This window comes from Lytechinus variegatus, chromosome 2 (assembly GCF_018143015.1).
Source record: "Lytechinus variegatus isolate NC3 chromosome 2, Lvar_3.0, whole genome shotgun sequence".
Classification (NCBI taxonomy): Eukaryota; Metazoa; Echinodermata; class Echinoidea; order Temnopleuroida; family Toxopneustidae; genus Lytechinus; species Lytechinus variegatus.
Genome location: NC_054741.1, coordinates 69,835,800 through 69,846,640, shown reverse-complemented (window position 1 = coordinate 69,846,640; position 10,841 = coordinate 69,835,800). Strand labels below are relative to the sequence as shown.

Below are 10,841 nucleotides of genomic sequence, written 5' to 3'. Positions count from 1 at the left end.
CGGGAAAGTTTAGCAATCATAGAACATTTTTTTCACAGTTGATTGCATTGACTACAAAAGTACCCTTAACCATGAAAATCAAGCATATGATTAATCACTTGCCTTCGTGTTGTGGAACCCTCGTTAGATTATTTTTTTTGTAGAATATGAAAATTTGATGTGCAATATATTCTAAATCTGGCAGAGGGGAGTATGTTCCATCTAGAAATTGTCATTACTCAACCTAAAATTTTTATATCAACTGAAGACTTGAGATAAAGAATAATAAATGATTCATACAGGCGGTTGACTTGTGATACATGGAGGTGTTAATAACACTACTGTATGCGTAATAAAGACTCAATAAATGTCCAACTACATTACTCATTATGTCTGGCCATTTCACTTTGTAGAAATATGTATTATACATCAATGATCAATGGAAAACTGAAAAGTTGTGTTATGTTGACAATGGATTTAACTGTGCTGTTTCAATATCAGAAAATAAACATTGTTTTCAGAACACAGAAATCTGCAGCTCTGTAGTTTGCAATATGTGCAGGAGGATAATCATGACAGTTAATTGTAAGAATATGCACTGACGTAAGATTAATGCACAAAGAAAATTGATTATACCTCTATCTATGCTATCCTCCTCTTGATGTCACTTATTAATTAATCCATGTCTTCTAGTTTGTGTGCATTATTAATGCATTTAATGGTACTGCTTTGATATCATGTTTACCCTGTCAAAAATATATTAAAGAAATTATTTAGCATTTATAGTAATATAAATCATGACTCAAATGATTTCCCCAATTCAAAGCTGATTTCTACCCCTTATTATGTTATGCATGTAATTAAGTTTTAGGGTCAAATTACTTGATCGATTTGTGTAGCCCAGAAGGGAGGGTGGTCTCAACTCACGTAAAGTTACCTCTATGTGTAACTATTTGTTCATTATGGTAAGCAAGTATCAGTAATTTTCTATTATGAGATTCATAATATATGTGAAATTACTGGAAACAGCTGGAGTATAACCAGGTTTACTTCATGATTATGCTCCTCTGAATAGCCAACTAGAGAGATGTTGATACATATATATGCTATATATTATTTCTAACATGTCTCTTATCCCTTGTTAAAAGGAATAAGTTATATTTACCTTTCTTTTGATAATATCTACAAAGAATTATTGCCCAAAATATTCTTTTATTAAATGACATATTCTGTAAACAAAGATGTAAGTGACAGTTCGTCCTTTCTACATTAAACTAAGGTCTGTCGTGTTAAATTTTTTGACAATAGGTATCTTATCTTGGAAAAGAGAGGTGCCAAGAATGCAAACTTACACACATTTCAATCAACAATGTTTTTGTTTGTGTTACATATTAACCTAACACATACTTCAATTTTCTGCTGCCAAAAATATATCTTATATGTATTGCTGAGACATTTGTGAATGAATGAATGCAAATCTGTACTGGACTACGTTTTAGTTTAACTCTTAAAATCTTTTTTTATTTTTAATATTTTTTCTTTTCTAAACTAAACTTATATGACAATGCTTTCAAAGCATTGTTCTGTTCACGCAATTTTCAAACACTGACGACATACGGGGCTACATGCAACCAACATTTAATTGATGATGTATTATTCATTTTTTCCAGGAGAGGAGGGTAGAAAACGAAAGACGGATATAAAGGTTCATTGAAGAATTTTAATAGAGAAGAAGGGAGAAAGGGGAGCGGGTGACAGAGTGAGAAAGATTTGATATGGAGAGAGTGGTGTATAAGATTATAAAGAAAGGGGAATGGTGAAAATGAAATGTAATTATCTAGATGACTAAGATGGCACGTCTACAAAGAGTTGTGCTGGAAATAAGAATGTAAAGGTGTTTCAATGTATGCTTGGGGGTTGGGGTGTCTCCATGAACTGGTATGTTTGACAATGTGAATCGTTGATATAATGAAGTTTGCGATAGCTGATCGCTCATTAATTAATGTTGGAACAACTACTAGTATACGATGCGTCGCTGAAAAAAAAGCGTAACTGAGAATTATGGATAGACCTATCATTGTAAAGCTTGAAAGTTTCCTCTCGTTCACACCTGAGTAAATGAAAACATCCCAAAGATGGATACAAAATATATATTTAGCAGAAGGCATCTGAATTACAGAAAGAAAATCATATATCTCAAATTCTCGGTTTCGTTTTTTTTCTGAGACGCACTGTATGAAGGACAGATCTTCCCTATGGTTTTATGACTGAGGTCTATTTATGATCTTTCTTGAACTAATAGTCATATTTGCTTTTTCTTCCGTCTCAGAAAAGAGCACTCACTCGCTCGCTCCCCCCCCCCCCCTCCCCCTTACTATTTTTTTCTCTCTTTGTGTTCTATATTTCATTATTTTATTCAGTTTCTTCCCCCTTCCATGGCCCTGGGAAACAGGGTGCTGGGGGTGCTGAAACACTTCAAAGACTTACCTTGGAGGATGCTACGTATATTGATCTCAATAGACATCACCCCCTGGAAATCTGGCAGGTATGATAAATAGCAGAAATTATAAACGAAACGACCCATATTTTTTAGCCAAAACTTTTTTGCTTGTCGGATTTCTTGTGACGAAAATTACCTTTATTTCCTAGTCTTTTTTTTGGGGGGGGGTTGCTTGTCACATTTTAACAAGCACCCTCTTTAAAAAATTGTTCCCAGGGTCCTGCCCCTTTTCTCCCCTCGTCCCATTCCTTTCCTCCCCTCTCTACCATCTAGTTTTCTTTCTTTTTCTTCATCTCCTCTTTCTTTCGTCTATTCATCCCATCGCTTCCTCTCTAGTTCTCTTTTTATCTTCTTCGGGTCCTTCTTTCTCCCCATTACCCCTCCCCTCTCTCTTCCTCTTTGACTTTCTCCTAACTCTTTATCAGTCCATCTCTTTAGCTCTTTCTCTAATACTTTATATCTTTAATTTTTCACTTCTAGGTTTCTTTCAATGGTAGTAGCTTTAATGGATTATGCTATAAGAAGCTGTAGTAGCCATAAAAATAAACTTGTATTTCAAAATACCCACTGAAAATAGAAAATACCTCTAACATGTCTAAGAGACTTCTGATGAAGATTGTTGGCAATGTAAACATCGGATAATGGAACTGGTTTCCCTGACAACCATACCAACCAATCCATTATGAACTCCAGCACGTGACTTTATCAGAATTATCTACGATGAAATGATACATTGTTGTCAAGGTGATAACAGGTTTTAGATGCCTTTTAACCCCTTGCCTACCTGATCATTCCTATATTATACACCAGCAGAGCGACACTACAGTATAGGCGTGGTACATTTTGTAATCATGATCAGTCAAAATAATGATTGATGCGAGCGCGAAGCGCGAGCTTTTTTTTCTCTTATTTTTAGACCCAAAAAGAGAACGTTTTGATATACTTACATGAAGAATCTAAATTTTAAGGACTCTTTGTAAGAATTCATGAATGGGATACCAGTTTCACTAATCAAAACATAAGCGTATCCAGCATCAACTATGACAAAGCAATATACGGGCCCATCGACAAGCATAAAATGGTGTGTTCTTGCGCATTTTTACACCTAGACCAATGTGCGTTCCAACTTTCATGAGAATTGATTAAAAATTGAGAAAGTAGTTCCAAGCGCGAGATTTGCAGCTTCGTTTGGCGGTAGTAAAAAAAATTCCTTCAGCAAGAAATTTGCCCGCATTGTGCTGCGCTCAACCCAGGTGAGGTAAATGGGTACCGGCAAGAAGTAAATCCACAAAAAAAAATTGTGCGCACCGCAATTACATTAGCTCAGCCGTGGTAATAAGAGCGGCTTGAGCACCTAGTAAGGTGGATACGTGCGCTATAAGAGGTCTGGAATGTGTAACCGCGTACCTATGTAAATATCTTAATTAATTGAACAAATTATGAAAACACTTAGGTCGCCCCCCCCCCCCACCAAAAATATCCAGGCACCGTCCCTGGTAAAAGGAGATACATTTGTAAATTGTGACACGACATTTGCTCCTGCGATAATTACTCCGGGCTTAATTTCGTCTAAGATAGGGTTAGGGTTGCAATAGGGTTTAGGATTACTAGGTTTAGGATTGGGTATAGTGTTAAATCCAGGGTTGAAGTTGGCGATTCCATTAGTGTGTGGAGTTCACAGCTGAGCAATAATTGTCGCCGGAGCAAATGTCATGAAGCCGATTATCTATGCAGGAAATGTATTACTAAAATGAATTGAATATATAAAAGATAAAATAAGAAAAGTAAAATACCCTTTTTATAGTCTCAAATTGTTCTAACGCATATTTTCAGCCCTATTTGTGAAGCGTGACTCGCGATGTTTCAATGATCACGACTTATTTCTTATCTGACAGATGCATCATGTCATCTGTGATACTCATCTGAATATAAAGCCAACGGAAAGAATAAGAAAGGTTTGAAAATGTGCACTATTGCATGTCCCTGATCGCATATACTGTTTGAAAATCAAATATTCGTACATGAATGATCACAATATTATATATATGTGCAAAAACAGGGGGTATAGGTTTATTTTTTATCTTGATATGCAATTACTTTGATTTGGTGGTAGAATAAGATTTTTTTAACATTCCACAACTCCTACAAGTCAATTGCGATATTTACAGAGTATAGTGTAAAGTAAGCATCTAAAAGGGACGTTGTATAATGATCTTTATTCACGTTCATATTTAAAAACGGCAAGATAAAAACTGCATAATATCTGTGCGAAAATGACGATATTGATGAATTTTCCCCTTTCTTTCAAGTAAATATTTCAAGGTGAAATATTCATTTTGCATGCAGCATTAGGCCATATATGTGTTTTATGACTATATCCTATCATTTTAATTTAATATATTTTCTATATTTTTTTATGAAATGATACCACGACAATGTCACTTTTGAGATAAACGCTCTGGTTTACCATCTTCAATACAAAGGAGTCTATGATAAGAAAAAAGGCGAGCTTTTCTCTTGGTAGAGCAAACTTCCCAAATGTAGTTAAATATTATCTTAAAGATTTGGTGCATTGCCTTTTAAAACTAGGCCTATGCCTAATCTATTATGGTGATTGAAACTATTTCTTTATTGTTCTGTTGATATTCTTGCAACTTTGCTCCATTCTTAATATGAGTCCAGTACATATTGAAATAATCGAGAACACAGCTATATAAATGGACCTCTAACTCATGAATTGAATTTGAAAAAGTATTAAAGACTTTTTAACGAGAACATTTGAGTTTTAAAATACATAATTCCACCATTCCACGAGCTGAAAAGTTATTGCACTGTTAGCTGATTAAAAATTATATATCTATGGTGACAATGTTTGCTAATCTATTAACAAAGATACAAATAAGACAAATAGAATATCTCTTAAAGTGACTATTAAAATCTATACTCAGTAAAACCATTCGCTCTGTGAATAATTTTTAACTCGTTTCTCTTCTCAATTAAAAACAAACCGTCAAAGCAATTATCCCGTTTGCATTTTATTATGTATGTTAGCTCCAATAAATTATACATTCCTTCCATGATATTTCTAATATTCAAATTGCGGGACATCGGCACAGTGTTATGCGCTCTAGAAATATTATACAGATAACCGAATTAATATAAATCTGGAGATTTCAGATACAACAGAATCAAATATCATATTTCACAATTGTAACTGAAAAAAAGGAGCAAACGCTAGAAACACTAGGATATATGCATCAACATTTGTTTTCTAGTATATTGTCTACCATTCGAATTTATTATTCGTTTTCTTTGAACTGAACAAATGTTTCTGTGATTATGATTATCATCCCTTGTTGTATAAACCCCGGGTACAAACATTATTGTGATCCAACGTTCATTTGTTCATGTTTTTTGTAAAGTCTGTAACAAAAAATGAAAATTAATTGGTTAACTGGTATCCGTCCTGTTGAACAGTGTTGGTTCTCGTATAAAAAAATTACCTGTTGGTGATGTGCCCAGGTCAAGGCTTATACTGTAAGAGAAAACAATGATCTATTCGATTTGTTATACTTTTTAAAAGAAAAATGAGAATTTTTTGGGCGTGGTAACCTGGACTAAAGAAGGACGAAAGCGACATCGCATCATGGTCTTGACATCAACCAGCTGACCAACGAACGGTGACGTATCTGGTGAAGAAAAAAATGATGAAGGATTATAATGGTACTCAAAATGATTCTTAAGTCGTTATGACACTTTCACATTAACCACATGCTGCTATACTAACAGCAATGTTAACGGAAATTGAATTATATCAGTAACAATTGCAATGATGAGTGTGATGATGATAATGACGACGACAACAATGATGATGATGGTGATGACGATGGTGATGATGATGAAGATGATGAAGATGATAATGATGACGGTGCTGGTGATGATGATGGTGGTAGTGGTGATGCTGACTACGATGATGATGATAATGTTAATAATAATACTGATTATGACAATGATAAATATGATAATTGTGTGAATAAAACATTATTATGATGATAGCACTAGTAATAACAATATACTTATCATAAAAACAATATTAGTGATGACAATGATTTTTTTTTTTTTTTAGTGATGACAATGATAATAACAAGAACAAAGAAGAAATTAAATAGGCTCCTAATCTTAACTATCAATATCATTAACACCATCAATAAAAAGCAATTTCATGATAGACTCCGCTCTTACAATCATCTAATTCCTATCAGTGGACAACTGTATTATTAGATCCGACCACCCTGAAATTTCACATTCTATATTTTGCTAAGTAAACCCCGATACGGAAAAAATATAAACTGCACCGATTGTAAAAAAAAAAAAACCAAGAAAGAAAGAAAAAAATGCATACAAACATTTTCTATTGTTTATCAGAAGGGATTTACTTTCTAAAGGCTTGTTTCCCATTCCCTTTTTTTATTTTGCACCTTCTGATATTGATATTTCAATTCGTAAATTGACATTTATTTCACATATTCCAGTGTTATACCCTTTGTATTACTTATAGCTTTTATGGAATCAAATTGGGATAAAATGTTACTTACCATTTCGACAATTGTTAATCATAGTCTTGTATCTGGTGAAGCAGGCGATCAGACCCGTTGGCGCCAAACCTCTCCCGGTACCAAACGATAGGCATAGGTCACTCATTCCATTCTCCCGCACACAGTCTGATCAAAGTTAAACGTTATCATGAAATTAATTAAACATTTTAATTTGCATTTTAAGCATAAATTTCTTAATAAAAATATATTATTTATGTATCTGCAACATATAAAAATCTACTACATCATAGCATCTTACTTACAAAAAATTGACCTTTACCCCCCCATTACTTGAAGTTGGAGCCGCCCACATGGAAAGTATATGAATGAAGGGTTAATGCACTGACGTACAGATGACCCCCCAAAACTCAACGATCGAGAAAAAAGGGAGAAAGAAAGAGATTGGAAAGGAAAATGGATTAAATATGATATTGACTAAAATAGAATATCATTTCAAAATTTAACATAAATTTTTATTTTTGTATCAAAAGGTCAAAAGTTTTGCTCTTTTTTTGTTTGTTTGTTTGTTGCTTATTGCGCTACTGGCTGGCTATAAATTTTCATATAAGATTAGCGCCTTACCTGTCACATCAATAGGCATCTTACTCTTGTCAAGCAGGTAGCAATCTTCCAGGTTTGATAGATCTCCTGTCATAACATCAAATTTATAGTTACTTTCTTAATAGTGAATCTTGTTTTCACTATGAGATTCCATGGATAAGGTGGAATATTAAACGGGAAAGTTAAATTTTGCCCCTTAAAATGTTGATAGCGCAGAGCCTCAGGATTTCGTAAAATACGAGGATAATTTGTTTAAGAATGACTGACAGATTGAAAGGCACAAAGACATAATGATTCAGAAGTATAATAGTGAGCTGCAAAATATTAACCATACCACCCCAGCGTTCGATCGCCCACACTGTTCAGAGTCAACATATTGCACAATGCACAATATACAATATACATTTCATGAATTCATTTAATATAATGATATACCATAAAGGTTTCGAAATAAGATATTTCCAAAATAAAATTGCATTGAAAGAGAAATAATCACGATTTCTACTTACGACTTCTAGCATCGCTGACAGCAGTAACTGAACAGTTTAGGGGTTTGATGGGTTTCGCACCTTGATGAGAAAATATATAACTTGAATGTCTTGAATGCTTATTTATATATCAAGGGGTCTGTTAGAAAACACTTTGCTTCATGCCTCGTATATTTTATTCCTTGTTTTCATTGAAAAAATATATTTCACTAAATAGTTCCAAGAAACATACCAAAAGATAAATATTATCAAATTTTAATACTCATCCAAAGAGACGTCGCGTGTTGCGCGCGTACGGGGGCGATGGCCACGATGAAAATAAAAATGAAAAATGTAAATTTATAATTTTGAAAGCTTAAAAAAGGTCATAAAATGCTAGGCAAAAATATCTTTAAACAGCATTTGAAAGAACTATAAACCATTAAACTTGGCATAAAAATATTATTGAAACATACAATATTTTCAATCACCCCCCCCCCCAAATAAACATGGATTGACGCCCCTGCTCATTCATCTATGCAATCTCTTCGATTCATAATCACCGATTATTCAAATTTCCCCCGATATCATAATATTCACCATTGGAAATGAATACAAAATATAATGACATTTTTCGATATATATATATATATATTTGACTGCTATACAATACTCTTGTTTTACCTTACATTTCATACTGCAATATTCTGTGGGCAACAGCTAAGGGTTTGACAAATTAATATTCTTCTTCTGCAAAAGAAAGCTATTCGGATATGTACTCGATCTGGTTTTAGAGACCACACAGATCCTCTGTTTGTAAAACTAAAGTGTTTGAAAGTTGACGACATACATTTTCTTCAAACTGCCATATTCATGTTCCGATATAATGCAGGACTCCTGCCAGTCTCTTTTACTCCTGTTTCAAACGAATAGTGCAGTTCACTCACACTACACAAGACAGGCATCTAATATACACTTAAACAATCCTCTCACCGCATAGCCCATAAGTCGATAAGGCAGAATGGTCCAGATATTTGGAATTCTTTACCGCAAAGTATTCGCAATTTACGTAAAACATATTCCTTTAAGAAGGTAGTTAAGAGCATGCTCATCTCGAAACTATGATGAAAATTTAGGCATATAATGTTTTCTTCGAAGATAGTTCATGTCGTTGTATTTGCTTGACAAATTATGCTATATTCTCATATAAATTGGGGTACCCTCCTTTCTATTCTTGTTTCATCTTCTCTGTATACTTCTATGTAAATATTGTATATACATGTACCTGTATGCATATATACCCTTTCATCAGTTTTTTTTTTGGGGGGGTTAGTGTAAAATAATGGTTTTGTAATGACTCAAGCTTCAAGCTTATGTTGCAAGACCTTTGGGTGCTCTGTTAATGAGAGATTATGTAATATTTTCTTTACGTAATATTGTCTCTATTTTATAATCATGTATCACTGTATTTTCATATATGAGATTGTGGATGATGTGAACACACATGAAACAATAAATAAATAAATAAATAAATAAATAAATAAATAAATAAATAAATAGATAGATAGATAAATAAATAAATAAATAAATAAATAAATGAATAACATGTAGATGCATTTAGAAAACCTGCTCTTTGAACACAAGATTGTGCTCAAATAGAATAGAAATAAAGGCCTAAGTCATTAGCTTGGTTTGATTCCTTTATTACTGATATCTACATTAAAATAGTGGTGTGTGAAGAGTAATAAAACGTAAATTATAGAATGTCAACATGGTCAAGATTATATTGAATTGAATTTATTGGAAAATCATTGGCATCTGCCAATACTCTGTTCAAAACAAAAATACTAAATAAAAAACATGCAAAACATATACAATTTGAGGAACATTTGGGGAAAAGCAAAATAACACAAGGTAAAACGAGGTATAATGAATTATTATATAACCAATTTTGTCGGAAAAAGACATATACACTCTAAAAACACTGAGTAAAATTTTACCCAATATTTGGTAGAAAGGGAACATGCAAGTTTGCTGGGTATTTTTTTACCCCATATTTGGGCTATTTCAATGCAATAATGCGTAAAATATTTTTTTTTGTTTGGTAAAATATCTTTACCCAACCAACACGCATGTTCCCATTTTACCCAATATTGGGTAAACCTTTTTTTAGAGTGTAGTGAATGAAAACGACTAAACAGTATATGAATCATGTGGAGAACAGAATGGAAAATTAGCTATCATTTCTAAACACTAGATGACAGAAATAAAGGAAAAACAAAAATATAAAAATAAGGGTGGAAATCAAGGTGATAACATTTCCAGAGGACTTTAAACACATGCAAATAAATTAAACTAACATTAATGAGTAAAAATGATATCATGTAGGTCATACCGTTTTCCACTGCCAACAGTAAGAAGCTACTGAGAATCAAGATACAAAGATGACTTGGATGAATAGAGAAAACACAATTTGTTGTAGCTCTATTCGGATCCATCTTCTCTTATTAGTCTTGATGAGGAGAGAATGAAATCACTCTCGGAGCGAAACAGTGTCGCGACACTATAAATGCGGTGAAGGACGTGCATCAGGGGTGTTTTAAGGGGTTATCCCTCCTTTCCAATAGAGCAAAAATGGGGGATTGACTTTATTTCATACATGAAAAAGAAACAACCAAGAACGAAGATAAAAAGATTATCTGGATAAATAGAGAAAACAATATTTTGAGGGAGCTCTAT

At 33.4% G+C, this 10,841-nt stretch overlaps 1 protein-coding gene across 1 annotated transcript; it reads right to left on the bottom strand.

Moving 5' to 3' along the window:
* Nucleotides 1-5,465: 5,465 nt before the first annotated feature.
* Nucleotides 5,466-10,699, bottom strand: LOC121409618. The gene is made up of 5 exons (XM_041601526.1): nt 10,498-10,699; nt 8,145-8,204; nt 7,657-7,722; nt 7,075-7,200; nt 5,466-6,168 (listed from the first exon to the last, which is right to left on the bottom strand). Exons 1-5 carry the CDS (start codon nt 10,598-10,600, stop codon nt 6,056-6,058), a joined length of 468 nt encoding a protein of 155 aa, XP_041457460.1. The 5' UTR covers nt 10,601-10,699; the 3' UTR covers nt 5,466-6,055.
* Between the last annotated feature and the right edge of the window lie 142 nt (nt 10,700-10,841).

Excerpts from the sequence above, each read along its gene's own strand:
- LOC121409618 (XM_041601526.1), bottom strand. The coding sequence starts at position 10,600 with ATGGATCCGAATAGAGCTACAACAAATTGTGTTTTCTCTATTCATCCA. Across the intron at positions 7,201-7,656 it reads GATGCCTATTGATGTGACAG|ACTGTGTGCGGGAGAATGGA; the intron begins GTAAGGCGCTAA and ends AACTTTGATCAG. Across the intron at positions 6,169-7,074 it reads GATTAACAATTGTCGAAATG|ATACGTCACCGTTCGTTGGT; the intron begins GTAAGTAACATT and ends TTTCTTCACCAG.